This window comes from Juglans regia, chromosome 7, assembly GCF_001411555.2.
Source record: "Juglans regia cultivar Chandler chromosome 7, Walnut 2.0, whole genome shotgun sequence".
Taxonomy (NCBI): Eukaryota; Viridiplantae; Streptophyta; class Magnoliopsida; order Fagales; family Juglandaceae; genus Juglans; species Juglans regia.
This window is the reverse complement of record NC_049907.1, coordinates 21,492,036-21,507,148: the sequence shown is the minus strand read 5'-3', so window position 1 is coordinate 21,507,148 and position 15,113 is coordinate 21,492,036. Positions and strand designations below refer to the sequence as shown.

Below are 15,113 nucleotides of genomic sequence, written 5' to 3'. Positions count from 1 at the left end.
TACTTGGGTCACGCTCCTCTGCGCTTTGAATAGAATTTACCTATAAAAAGGCTTAATAGTATTCACTTGATTCCTGCCTTATAGTTATGACATCTTCACATTCGCATTGATCCTGATTGACAGGATTTCCAACCTCCAGTTTGACAACTTGCTCTTCACTACATTTCTAGTTTTAGAGTCCTCATCTTATTCCAGATATTCTGATCCTGATTTTTGCCTCACAATGTTCTTTCATGCTCCATTGGGACTGTGAATCTTTGTTTTGTATCTCATTTGGTTATTTTTAAATGTCAAAAGTGTACATGAATTCCTTTTTTTGTAGCGATAAGGGAATAGTGTACACTGCTCGTGCATATAAAATTCCAGAATGCACTCGGACTGCTGCTGGCACACCACTTGTTCAGGTGTTGTGTTTCACACTTAATCTTCATCTGTTAGTGATTCTTTCTGGTAATACCTGAAGTTTTCTTTTCAAGTTTTTTAATTTAATTTCAATTTTTTTCCCATTTTGGGGGCAGATCTTATCTTTAACTGATGGTGAGAGAATAACATCTGTTATTCCTGTGAGTGATTTTGCTGGAGATCAGTTTTTATTGATGCTCACCATGAATGGCTATGTCAAGAAAGTATCTTTGAGTTCTTTCTCATCCATCAGGTCAACTGGAATCATTGCAATTCAGCTGGTTTGTTCTCTTGTTTAATGCTCTATTCTTGCATTTTGATCAATAACTGCTTATGTAATTTTATTTCCAGGCCTCATACATTAACTTGACAGGTTCCCGGGGATGAGTTAAAGTGGGTCCGTTGTTGTACGAATGATGACCTTGTGGCCATGGCTTCACAGAATGGAATGGTCACTCTAACCTCCTGTGAGACTGTATGTTATATATCATATTGCTATCTTAATGCTGTTCCAATCTATATCATATTTGTGAGCTTAAAGATGGTAAAGGCCTTTAATAGCAGCTGTGGCATGGGCGTAGCATTGTGCCATTGTGTATTATTTATTTTTGTTTATATAATTTGGTCCATCCATCTTCCTTAAAAACCTAGCCCAACATAATGCCCAAGTTTTAAGTGGGTAGCAAAAGCTAGGGTCAGGCCTGCTTCTCGATCAGTAGCAGATTTGAGCATGTTGCTCATGGGGTCTACTTCTCAACTTGTCGGAGCTTTGTCAGAGTTTTCATGACATTATGATAGCTTGGTCAGCCAAGACAATATTGAAAAATTGGGATTGATGGTGGTGTTGCCACATCAGGACTTCCTTGATCGGGGGGCATTTCAACCTGAGTTGTCAGTTTCTGGTGCTGCTATCTAAGAACCCTGTTGAGTCTCTCAATGGAGAGAGACTGGGTTGAATGGGTTGTAGAATCTGAGAATTCTCCTGCCAATGATCATTCTACTCCGAATTTGCTATCTGGAAGTTCATTCACATGGTATTATTGATGGTTCTAATTCAGATGGTACCGATGGAGTGGGGGTTATGGTCGCATATATGTCTGGAGGTGAGGGGTTAGGAGATGTTTCAGAAATTGATTGTGGCAAGTTTTCAGAAGAGGATTGGGTTCATGAACGACTGGAATTTGCCCTGATGTATTGGTGGAGATTTTAATGTAACTCATTTTCCTAGTGAAGATTGAGTGAGGTTTGTCAAAAAATGACAGCTTTTTAGAATCTATATTCAAGTAAAATCTCATTATTCCTCCATTGCCTGGTGAAAATTTTACTTGGTCTAACAATAGATATTCCTTCCTGGTCCAGGAGCGATTGGTTTTCTTTTTTACCCTTGAGTGGGAAGGACAGTTTCTTGAAGTTACCCAATGGAGATTGCCCAGGATATGTCCGGATCGCATCCCTATCATGTTGGATTGTGGTAAGAGCTTTGGTGGTAAAAAATAATTCTGGTTTGTAAATATGTAGCTAATAGCCAAGGGGTTCGCGGACTTCTAATAATTTCAAGGTTCGCCAAGCTTGGAGTGCATGCTTAAGGCATTGAAAGCCGATCTTGGAATTTGAAATGAGGAGGTGTTTGTAAATGTAGAGATATACTTATTCTAAATGACATGACGGATCATGGTAATTTAGAAGGGTGAGCATTAAGTGAAGAGGATAAATTGAGAGATTATTGCTAGTAAGGAGTGGGGGTGGATCATACTTTTGGAGGAGGTGAGTTGGAGACAAAAATCAAGAGCGCTGTTGTTAAGAGTGGGTGACAAGTGATGGCAAGGGGTGTAAATCGGTCAGTGGATGTTTGGTACGATCCGGTTAGGGGAAAATGATGGACCGGTAGCTAACGGTCTGGTCCGGTAGCTAACAGTCTGGTCCTGTCCATCCGGCCAATTATATTTTATTTTTTTCTTCTTTTTTTTTTCAAATAAATTAATAAAAAAATTTATTTAAATTACTAAATATAAATTAAGTGAATTATTAATGTTGATTATGTAACTAACTCATTAAAAAAATAATTAATTATAATTATATTGGTGATGTTAATTACTAATTTGTTACTAACCTATAATATGTCAATGTATTATGATAGTTAATGCATAATGAACTATATTAAACTTTTTACATTTAGTATATGATGCTCCATAGGTCCCCGTCCATACATGATAGGTTAGTTAATTGATATTCATATCATAAATTAGTTAATTACATTAATATTAATTTGTAATTACAATTTACATATTTAAAATTTTATATTGTAAATAGTGATAGATTAGATGAAAATTATATAATTAATTATACCATTATTATATAAATAATATTTATAAAATATTTTTTATTTTATTTTACTATTTTGTTGGTCTGGTCCGGGGTGGAAAAACCCAGCCCCGGGACCGGACCGAGACCGACTGGTCTTAGTCTCGGTTCGGTCCGTTATATGTTTTATTCAGATGTGAGTAGCACAATCTCCTCTAATCATTCTGTGATAAGTGATCATATTGTGTTTTCTCAAGAGCATGTGTACAGAATAGTACAACAGAAGAGCTAAGCTGGGTGCACTTCATTTGATTCTCTTGATGAGGATGGGAACAATGGGTGCACAGGCTCCAATAGTTTTTCCTTTGACATTTCTCCAAACTTGTTGGTGGGTTGTAAAAGAAGCATTGTGAAGGCGTTTCTTTATTTCCATGCTAAAGGCAAGTTTTTCACAAGTATGAATGCAATGTTTCATGTTCTTATCCTAAAGAAACATGAGGCTATTGATGTTGATTGTGACGCTCCCAACCCTTGCTTGGTATTTGAGAGTGATTGAATCATTGGGACAGGCAACACTGGGTTACATACTCCTCATTCATGAAAGTTAACATGCAATGCACCTAGTAAGTTCCTAGCAGTATGAATAAATCGCAGTGGGAGAAAAAATATAACAAGGGCTTGAGCAATACATTATGGTACCTTAACATAATCTATTAATCCCAAAATATCATGTTTTAACACAAAAGTAGGGTACCTACTATTAAAAAAAAAAAACATTATCCTTTGTTTCCTAAGGTCTGGTCTGGTTTGGTAGATTAGATGAGATGAGATCATTACAACTTTCCCAATATCCCTTACAAAATAAAATATAATAAACAATTCAACTTTTTCAAATCCAAAAATAATATTAAAACATTATATTCTAACAATATTTTATTCAACTTTTATCTCATCTCATCTCATCTCATCTCATCTGTGTAACCAAACCAGGCCTAATATCTCCTGGATCTCGATTATTAGCTTCAAAATGGTCTCTATAAATTTATCAATTGCCTTGAGGCGATTCTCAAATGTAAGACTTTCTTCAACTCCTAACGACCAATGGGGCTTACGATTTCCCTCTAGGATCCCTTAAGGTCCTCTAATAATCTCATGATGATTTCCATATAGAATTTGATTTCTTCAAAACAGGCTTGGAGGGTATACTCATCTTCTAAGAGATCTATTATGCTAGCTATCTCCTAAACTTGTTACAACTTCTACCATTCTAGGGGGAATGGTAGTGGAAACTACCACAATGAGATTTTGAGAAATCTCAACAAGTTATGTCAAAAACATACACAGAGATAACATAAGCATGCATAAGGTAAACATGAACATGGATGCATGAGCATGAACGTGCAATTTCATAAATTGTATTTTTCACCCATTCAGACTTATTTTTAAAAGACATTTGAACTTGTAACAAGGTAACTCTTTGCACAAACTTACCATTTCTTACTCAATCACCTATACTCTTATTCAATATAAACAATTAAGGATACCTCATGGTTTCCCTGAAGAACCGCGCGCACATGCTAGTTACTGCACCACATCACAGGCCTTTCGACCAGCTGTGAATACGTCGTAGGAGAGATACTCAGGCAAATCGACATGCCCCACATTACTTAAGTATGACTATTGAATTGCCTTGACCCTCCTATATAAAGGTTGACCTAGGAGGTCAAGTTAATCTAAAATACAACTCTAATTAGTTTATATTCTTTCTGAATGTATAAATTTAAATTATATTATAATTTGGTTCTAAAAAAAAATTTAGACCCAAAAATAATTTATAGACCAAATGGGTCATTTGGTTGAGCGGGGCGGTTTTAACCCCACCCCCTGTACTGGGGCAGGGTTGGAAACCCTTCCCCCTCATGGTGCTGGGCGGGGTGCGGTGGTGGGTCCACCCCCGCCCTGCCCCGCACCGCACCATGTGAGTGGCACTCCTAGCTCCAACCAAGCCCAAAAGCTAGCGAGCTAAACATAAGGCCTCTTGAAATGGGCCTTGTGCCTATTATCAACAATGACTTGACGACGAACACACAGAAGCAATTGTCGGGATCAAGCGACCTAGTGGGTGGGCCTCTGGTCGACCCATTGCCAGATTTGATGTTGCCGACGAAGATCAAAGCTGAGATTGGTTGTTTCAAATGTACGAGAGGCCTGTGAGTAACGGGAAAGAGAGACTCCACCTCTCGGACCAAGCGACCTGGGGGGTGGGCCTCTGGTCGACCCATCGCCAGAGTTGACGCTGACAACAGAGATCAAAGTCGAGACCGCTTATTTCGAATGTATGAGGGGTTTGCTAGTAATCGAAAACATGCAGAACCCACTACCTGGACCAAGCGACCTGTGGGTGGGCCTCTAGTCGACGGCGTACCAGAGTTGATGTTACTGATGGTGTTAGAAGCTAAAATGTCCATTCTGAACGTATGAAGGGTTCCTGGACAGAGGAAGAGGGCTAGAGTGAGCTGGCGACCTTCTTTGACATAGTTGGAAGTCTTATACCTGTTGTGCTTGCATGGGAGCCTCCAATGGATGTTGAGATGCCGATGGGGGACAGTTTTAAGGGTGACAACCAAATCGATGTTGGCACCTTGGTTATATTCAAGCCCAGCGTCTCTGGATAGAATAATAACGAGGGGGAGTTATAGCTGGTAGAGGTAGCAGAATGTAGGAATATTGGAGATGATGATCATTGGGTCGAGCCTACTTCATTGAATTCAATGTCCCCACTGATAAAACAACTTGCATTCGATTGGGTTTTACTTAAAGCCAAGGAGATTCAATTGTGTGTTGGGCTCCCATGTATCGGTTATGAAGATCAGTTCTTGGTCTTACTTGTTGTCATTGAAGCTAGGCAGTCCAATGCAACCATGAAGAGCCATTCAGCCAAGAAAAGGCAAAGGGAATTAAAGCAACTTACTTGTTCGGTAAACTATGAAGGAAGTGCGAGTCGTGGTGGGATGAAGGGTAGTGCAAAATCAGTGGTTTTATGAAGCTCAAAATAGTCTCGTGCAATGTAAAGGGGTTGATCAAATTATAGAAGCGCACCGAAGTACGAAACCAACTTCGTAGTTGGAGAGTGGATGTTGTATGTTTGCAAGAGACAAATTTGGAACTCATCTCCCATAACATCATACGGAGTTTGTGGAATTGTTGTCAAGTGGGGTTGTCATATTTGCCGTCTAAGGGGGCTTTGGGAGGCATCTTGGTAATATGGGATAAAAGGGCGGTTAAAAAACGGATGAGCGTGTGGGGGGAATATATTGTGGCTACTTCTTTCACGAATGTGAGAGATAGTTATCAATGGTCCTTTGCCAGTGTCTATCGTCCCAATACTATTACTGAGTGAAGAGGCATGTGGGATGAATTAACTGGTCTTTGTAGCTTATGGAGCCTTCCTTGTGCATTGGGGAGATTTTAACGTCGCTCGCTTCCCAAGTGAACAACTAGGAGGTCCTAGCTCTAGCTCAGCAATTATGGATTTTTTAGACTTTATTTATGAGCAAGATCTTCTGAACATTCCTCTAGTGGGTGGCACATTAACATGGTCCAGTAATAGAGAACTCCAGCTTGGTCAAGACTTGATAGATTCCTCATTTCGCCCAAATTGGGAAGCACACTTTCGAGATCTAATCCAAAAACAGCTTCCAAAGTTATGTTTGGATCACTTCCCCATTCTCATTGATTGTGGAGGCATACAAGAAGGTAAAAGATATTTCAAGATTGAGAACATGTGGCTGAAATATGAAGGCTTCTTTGAGCGAGTTAGACAATGGTGGTCTTCCTATCTCATACAGGGCAACCCAAGTTATGTGCTTGCTTGTAAGTTAAAGGCTTTGAAGGAGGACTTAAAGAAGTGGAATGAGCAAATGTTTGGGAATGTGTAACACCGAAAGAAGTCCATACTCTACGAATTAAGCCTCGTTTTTTTTCACAACTCCTCTCAATTCATCTCATCTAATTATTACAACTTTCTCAAATTTTCACATTAAAATAAACAATTCAACTTTTTCAAATTCCAAAATAAAAATAATATTAAAAAAATATATTTTAACAATATTTTATTCAACTTTTAACTTTAATATCAACTAATCTCATTTGCGAAAACAAACGAGGCCTTACAGGGTTTGGAGTTCGTGGAGGAGGAGAGGGGGCTTTTAGAAGAAGAAAAGGCTCGCAAAAAGCAAGTCACCTTGGATATTGAACGGATGGCTTTAATGGAAGAGATCTTACAAAAACGAAAATTGAGGGCTTTATGGCTAAAAGGAGATAAATACACAAAGTTCTTCCATCATGGCTAATTCACATAGAAGACACAATGCCATTGAGTCCTTGTTGGTAGATGGGAGGATTACATCGAATCCGTCTAAGATCACGGATTGTATTACCAACTACTTTCAGAACAATTATCATGGAGACCTTGTTTGGATGGCCTTGTTTTTGGGTCGATCGATCAACAAGAAGCAAGTTGGCTAGAGTGGCCTTTCGAGGAGGTGGAGATTCGCAAGGTGGTGAGAAGTATGGCTGGTGACAAAGCTCCGGGTCTTGCTGGGTTCACTATGGCCTTCTTTAAGGCATGTTGGGAGATAGTTAAACATGACATTATGAGCTTCTTCCATGAGTTTCATGAACGAGGTATTTTTGAAAATAGCCTAAATGCTACTTTCATTACTCTTATCCCAAAGAAGCCTAAGGTGGTGGAGATTAAGGACTTTCGTCCTATTAGCTTGGTGAGTAGAATGTACAAAATCCCTTCGAAGGTTTTCGCTCTTAAATTGAGTACGGTATTGGAGAAGTACATATCCAAGCCCCAAAATGCATTCATACAAGGTCAACAAATCCTTGACTCGGGTTTTATTGCCAATGAATGCTGGGAGAGTCGCATCAAGTCGAGTGAACTTGGGTTATTATGCAAACTTGACATGGAGAAGTCATATGATTGTGTAAACTGAAATTTTTTGTTACACATGTTCGAGAGGTTTGGACTTGGAGCAAGATGGTGCTCTTGGATCAAATTTTGCATCTCCACTGTATGTTTCTCTATCTTGGTGAATGGTAGCCCAATGGGTTTCTTCGGAAGTTCGAGGAGGGTTTTGAGGCAAGGTGATCCCCTATCTCCGTTACTCTTTGTTTTCATAATAGAAGCTTTTAATAAAATGATCGCAGGTCTTGTGGAAGGTGGATTTCTATCTCAATTTGTTGTAGGGGATGCAAGAATCAGCACGCTTGAGATGACTCACCTCTTATTTGCAGATGATATTCTTGTCTTTTGTGGGGCTAATCATAACCATATTCAAGCTTTGCGGGCTCTTTTACTTTGCTTTGAAGCGGCTTCAAGTTTGAAAGTGAATCTTGCCAAGTCAGAATTAGTTCCGGTTGGAAATGTTCCAAGTGTTTTGAGCTTGGCTAATATTTTGGGATGCAAAGTCTCCACCTTGCCAATGAAGTATCTCGGTCTTCCACTAGGTGCCTCCTTTAAATCGCAGTCTGTTTGGGATAGAGTGTTGGAAAAAATGGAGCGTAAACTGGCGAGATGGAAGAGGATTTATTTGTCCAAAGTTTGTAGAGTTACGTTGATAAAAAGTACTCTATACAACTTGCCTCCTTGCTTATCTTTATTTCCAATACCATGCAAAGTGTCTCACTGGATAAAGAAATTGCAAATAGATTTCCTATTGGGGGAATAGACGAAGAATTCAAATTTCATTTGCTGAATTGGGCTATGGTTTGTACCCTTATACGAGAAGGCGAGTTGGGAATTTGGAACTTGTTGGTTTTGATCAAGGCTTTATTGGGTAAATGGTTGTGGAGATACCACGAAGAGAGGGGAGCTTTATGCAGGGTGATTATAGAGTTAAAATATGGTGGACTGTGGGGAGGATGGTGCTTGAATGAGGTGAGCGGATCACATGGAGTGGGGCTTTGGAAACAAATAAGAAGAGGGTTGACCAATCTTCATCAATACGCTCATTTTGCAGTTGGAGATGGTTTTAGAATTAAATTCTGGAATGACCTATGGTGTGGAGATTGAATCCTCAAAGAAACCTACACAATACTATATGGCATCACCTGAAGAAATGAGGCTTCCGGAGAAGAGCTCATGGATCTCTCTAGTGGCTCTCCTTAGTGGAATATCACTTTCCTTAAAGCTGTCCAAGATTGGGAAATTGATACATTTAGAAATTTCTTCAACCTTGTGTATACTTGTAGAGTGACTGGAGAAGCGGATAAGTTAAGGCCTCGTTTAGATAGTGAAAGTGTCTCATCTCATCTTATCTCATTTCATCATTACAACTTTTCCAAATTTTCACGCAAAATATAATAAACAATTCAATTTTTTCAAATTTCAAAATAATAATAATATTAAAAAATAATATTCTAATAATATTTTATTCAACTTTCATCTCAACTCACTATCCAAACGGCATCTAAGTGGCCACAATCCATGAAGGGAAATTTATTGTACAGTCATACTACAAGTGCCTCATGACACTCTACAAGAACATTCCCATGGAAGAACATATGGAAGACTAAGGCCCTCCTAAGAACTTCTTTTTTTGTATGGACAGCTTCACTAGGGAAGATTCTTACCGTAGATAATCTAAGAAAAGGCCTATTGATTAAATTGGATTGCATTGCTAGAGTGGGACTCGTTTGGGTAATAATGTCAAGAAGGGTTGACTTTTTGGCCAGTTGGCAAGGCATTCGAGGTAATTCTCAAATCGCAATGATGTGGAAGATGATACCGATCTGCCTACTGTGGTGCATATGGATGGAGAGGAATGGTCGGAGTTTTGAGGATCGTGAACGGACAATGAGAGAGATTATAACTTTTTTCCTTCATACATTATTCCATTGGTCAATTGTAATAGACTTTAATGGCATGAACCTATATGATTTTCTTGTATCTTTAGACAATCATGCATAGTTGTGGTTCCTGTATATGTCCCATGTACTTAGCTTCGCCTAATTTTAATAAAATTCCTATTTACTGATCAGAAAAAAAGAAGTGGTAGTTCTATTGGCGTGTTGGAGAGGTAGGTTCCATACTTTTGAGAGTGCTACTTTATGGAAGCTGATTCTGTCTTGGGTTATGTGGTGCATATGGAAGGAAAGGAGTGACCGAGTTTTGATAAATGCAAGAAGATGGTGGCAGGAGTGAAGAATGTTTTCTTGAGAACCCTTTTCTCTTCCGTGGCTGTCCAATCTTTGATTATATATTTGTAGTTTTAATGATTTTTTACTATTTTCTTTTTTTAATTAGGTCTATGTTTGTATACTCCGTGTTCCTGGATAACATCCTTTTTTTATTTTTAGTAAAGCTTAACTTATCAAAAGATAAGTAGGAATAAACAATACATAATGACTCTTAAAGGCCTCCTGTAATAGCCAATAGCAACGCTGCAATCATATCCATTGATCACATATAAATCCATTTTTCCCGAGGAAATGGTTTCCAGGATTTTATCTGTGCGTAAAGCAAATCAAAGTCCTTTGTGCTTGAGCTTTCTTCTTTTTCAGTCCATGGAGATGTGCTCCAATGTTATTGGATTACATTTTTCTTTAAAACACATGAATCCCGATAGAAAAACATATAAATCCATTTTAATCTAACCACGTAATTGTGCACCTCTGGGACTAGTCGGGACTCTGTTCTCGGACACCCGGTGCCAAAAAAAAGAGTCTAACCATGTAAGCTCGATAAATGTGGCATGATTTTTAAAAAATTTGGATCTTTCTCGTTGCTTACAGAAAGAATTTCTCACTTGTTTCTGGACTAGTGAGCCTTCTGGCTCTGGGATTTATTTTGGTGTGCTTCAGCTGCTTCTCATTTTGGTAGAGAACTCGCTGTGTTGTGCAAGCTCATTAAAAGTGGCATAATTTTTTAAAGATCGGAACATTCCCATTGCTTATAGAAATGACTTTCTCTCTTCTTTTTGGAGACTACCGAGCCTTCTGGATCTTGAATTGCTTGGGATGCTCCTGCTTCTTCTCATTATAGTGGAGAACTAGCTGTGTTATGTTTTCATAATGTTATTTTTTAATAAAATTTATGGATAACCTACAGAAACTCCACTACATAATAATAATCATAATTATAGAAAAAGAAACTTCGCCATTTTTCATTTAAAATCTCTTTAAATCGTCCTATGATGCAGATCGTGATTCTTGAGCTAATTCAGTATCTGATATTGTTCTCGCTGTTGTTTTTGTTGCTCAGATTCGAGCACAAGGCCGAAATACTAGGGGTGCAGTGGCCATGAGACTAAAAGGAGAGGATAAGATAGCAAGCATGGACATTATACCAGCAGCTAAACGGAAAGAGTTGGAAATGGTGACAGAAGCTAACCCAAGCAGGCAATTATTTTTCGTCATTCTTGATGTTCAAGTTTTGTTATTACTTAATTGGGCTGGACATCATTTAAGATTATGGTTTGGTTGGTTAGTAATAATTGCAAGTTGTTACCCTGACCCATTAACCTTATCAGAATCAGTGTGTTTAATTTGTTTGGGGGTTGTTACTCTTGGCATTCATTTTATCAATTTAAAATTTGATGTTTTAATGTATTTGGTATGATTGTTGGCTTGGTGACTTGATACAAGTCTGGTTTGGGTGTGACAATTTTGGGCATCCACAGTATGATTAATTACCAGCCATAGTCAGGACATTCTTGGAAAATCTATAGACATGCTTTAACGCTAGAGAATCTGAACTTTTTTCTTGGTTTTCGATCTCTAGGTTCTGCCAAGTATTGTTGTTTGGAAGTAAAGTATGTGTTTCCTCTCTGGTTTTGAGATTAGTAATGTTTGTCTGGCACTGGTATTCAAATAATCGGATAATTCACCAGAGGATTTAAAAAAAAAAAAATCAGAACCCATTGCAATACAGTTATCTGTTCTGGATTGAACCTTTTATTGGATGAATAGAGCAAGGCTCGTTTGTTTTCGCAGAGCAGATGAGATGAGTTGAGATTAAAATTAAAAAGTTGAATAAAATATTGTTAGGATATATTTTTTTAAGATTATATTTGTTTTGAGATTTGAAAAGGTTGAATTGTTTATTTTATTTTGTGTGGGAATTTGAAAAAATTGTAATGATTAAATGAGATGGGATGAGATGAGTCGAGATGAACTGTGAAAACAAACGTGGCAAATTGCTTCGATTCTTCTCCCCGCTCCTTGTTGCTGTCATATCAGCTATCAGCTGTTTATGTTTGTGAGAAAGAGGTTGCCTTTTGGCGTTCCTTTTTTTTATATAATTTTTACTAGTCCTTTTATCTATGATGAGCATAATGTTAATTAGCTGTTTATTTTAATTTGGCAATTTTGTCCATAACAATTGAACATTTTATCTTATACTTATTTACACAGTACTAAACGCCTCAGTGGCCCATGGCTGTTGTTTCTGTCCGAAAGTGGTTTTGGAAAGCGGGTGCCCTTGAGCAGCTTCCGTGCTTCACCTTTGAACAGAGTTGGTTTGATTGGATACAAGGTATCTTGAAGATCATGTAAACTTCCCCGTCCAAATCCACGACTTTTGATTTGTATGACATAGTAGCTTTTCTTATTCTTTTCTGCTGCCCTATTTTCAGTTTTCAGCTGAGGATCGCTTGGCTGCAGTGTTTGTGGTTGGGTTTTCATTAGCAGGTAATATTATGAGTATTACTTGAAGCTGATAGTCTGATACCTATAGTTATTTGGTTCTCGTACGGGTTTATAATTTATTTATTCCGTAATATGAATTTACAGAAGATGGTGAAAGTGATGAACAAGTGGTTCTTGTTAGCCAAAGTGGTACAGTTAACAGAATTAAGGTTCGGGATGTTTCGATACAGTCTCGCTATGCAAGGTACATATTTTCTATGGTTTCTTTATTTACTGAAATGTATATAGAATTGCCTGCCTTTACTTGTTTTGTGGCTTTAGTCAATGATATAGTTTGAAGGCATGAACATAGCAGCTCCTCTTTATGCGGAAACTAATAATTTTGGTTTTCCCTTTGGATGTAGCTTTTAAGCTCAACTTTTACCTCTCTTGTTTATTATTTATGTATTATTTATGGATTTCAACTTTTAAGCTCAACCCAATATGTTTGTAATGGTGCACCAACATTCCACGCAGCAAGTTAGGATATACAGAAAATATTCCTTGTTTTTTGATAAGTAGAAAACAATCATTGTTAACAAGAAAACATCTTCAAATGCCAAAATGGTCCATGTCAGGGGCAGCACACGCCCCTATCAGGCTCCTCTCTGTCTGCCTGTTTACTTGAGATTCGGAATTTTCCAGTTTTCAACTGCTTGTAGCATATCCAAGTTCTGAGATTTGTTTAAAACAATTGTGATAATAGTTGAGAAGCTTTACCTCTCTTGTTTATTATTTATGTATTATAATATAAATACTATGATGCGACCCCCTTTGGATGTATTCTCAACATCCTTATTGTAGCTTTTATTAGTTCATCATTTACATTATTCTGATCTAGTCTTCTCCAATAAATAATTCTGCAGGGGAGTTATCTTGATGCGGCTAGATCACACTGGAAAGATTCAGTCTGCATCTCTAATCTCAGCGACAGATACCGACCCTGAGGAAGAAATAGCTTCTGAAGCTGCTGCAGTCCATGGCCAAGTTTCACTGGGAGCATCTGCATAGTTCCAATGGCTGCTACTAAGCTTTCAATATAATTTAAATATGTATCAACAGGTACTGTACCAGCAGAGGAGGATGTTCATCCTATTCCATCTCATGTAAGTGACTGATCATGGGAGTGAAATGTTGTTTTCATGTAGCTGTAGCATTAGTTGAAGTAGGACTGCTCTGTACAGTTTGTAATTTTTGGAACCATTTCCATTGATGAAAAAGATGTTTTTCAATACGTCAAGTTGGAGAAGATTTTCTTTTACTGACAAAGTTTTCCTGTTAAGTTTCTCCCCTGCTTGTGTTCACATTCTTGCCTGACTTTTTTGTTTACCTTTTCTAGTTTCTTCGCAAAATTTTGACAGTCCGATTGCTTAGCATCGATGGAAGTGTGTTTTTAAGAAAACATATAGACCTTTGGAAATCCCATGTCTCATTTTCATGAGATACATGGATGACAGACATGCTTTTAGGACATAAAGCATTGGATTCATTGCAATATTTTCCTCTCGGTTTTCTTTAACTGAGCCGGAATGGAATGCTAACATTTGTACCAAAGAATTGAGGCTGCATGCCTTAGGCACATCTTATTTTGCGTAGTCTTATAAACACGCCCAATAAGGACAGTGTAAGGCCCTGATTGGAACTTGGATTGAATTCAGTTCAGTCTAATTTTAAACTAAATTTAATATCTAAACATCAAACTCTTAAATCATTAAACGCATTTCAACTCAAAACTTCTTTAAATATGAGATCTATAACATTTTTCAACTCAATACTTCTTTATACGTGGGATTTACAATCTTTTTTAACTTTTTATAAATATATTTAAACTCATCTTAATATTCAAATACATCTAAACTCATCTTAAATACAAAACTCACTTCATCATATCGGCCTTAATTGCCAAGCTTCCCATGTAAAGAACAATTTGAACTTATCAGCGTGAGATTGAATTGAGAAACAAAATAACAATCAGTGGATCTGAAAGCAACTATGAGAATGGTGAGATGAGAATTAATAGGAGACAGCATAGGTGAATTGTAGAAAGAATTTTATCCATTGGCTCAGTTAATTCTCTGAAAAAAAAAAAAAACAATTGGGGCTAGAAGATCATGATTACTGGATGTAAAATGTTAGTGATAGTTCAAAGGATTTTCCAACTCTTTTCCATAGAGTTTCTCTCTTATTGCTTGATTGAATTGGATGTTTCAATTCTTGAGGGTAAGAGACCATCATGTTGTTAGTGCATTTAGGCCATGTTTGGACACTTAGATGAGATGACATGATTATCTTTTTTTCAAAATTTTCTTTTCAAATATTATTAAAATACAAAATACTTTTCAATTTCAAGTCTTCAATATTTTCATCTAATCATTACAAATTTTTCAAACTTCTAAACAAAATGTAAAAAATAATACAATTTTTTCAAACTTTAAAACAAAAATTATATTCAAACAATATTTTAATTTTATAATATTTTTATTCTAACTTTTTTCTCTCTCATTTCCTAAAATTCAATAAAACATCTTAATTCAAACTATTTCAATATTATTCATAAACTATTTCACTATTGTTTACAAAATTTTCATTTCATCTTATTACCCAAGCATGCCCATGTTGTTGGGATAGGATTATTGGACAATATGGATTCCACGTCAGCAAATAATGTTATGTTTCAAATCCTACCTAAGCATTTACTGTTGTGTTTATCTTTC

At 37.3% G+C, this 15,113-nt stretch overlaps 1 protein-coding gene across 2 annotated transcripts in view; it reads left to right on the top strand.

Annotated features, from left to right (window-relative positions):
• The window catches only part of LOC109008450 (DNA gyrase subunit A, chloroplastic/mitochondrial), a 47,027-nt gene extending 33,359 nt beyond the window's left edge, over positions 1 to 13,668 (top strand). Inside the window, exons 20-27 of one of the 2 annotated variants that reach the window (XM_018988545.2) lie at positions 323 to 404; positions 519 to 683; positions 776 to 877; positions 10,976 to 11,112; positions 12,127 to 12,247; positions 12,348 to 12,402; positions 12,508 to 12,604; positions 13,266 to 13,668. In XM_018988545.2, coding sequence (XP_018844090.1) covers positions 323 to 404; positions 519 to 683; positions 776 to 877; positions 10,976 to 11,112; positions 12,127 to 12,247; positions 12,348 to 12,402; positions 12,508 to 12,604; positions 13,266 to 13,410 — 904 coding nt within the window. In that variant the 3' untranslated portion in view covers positions 13,411 to 13,668. Of the gene's footprint in view, positions 1 to 322; positions 405 to 518; positions 684 to 775; positions 878 to 10,975; positions 11,113 to 12,126; positions 12,248 to 12,347; positions 12,403 to 12,504; positions 12,605 to 13,265 lie in introns of both variants that reach the window. The other variant, XM_018988544.2, reaches the window with a different exon arrangement.
• The last annotated feature ends 1,445 nt before the right edge of the window (positions 13,669 to 15,113 follow it).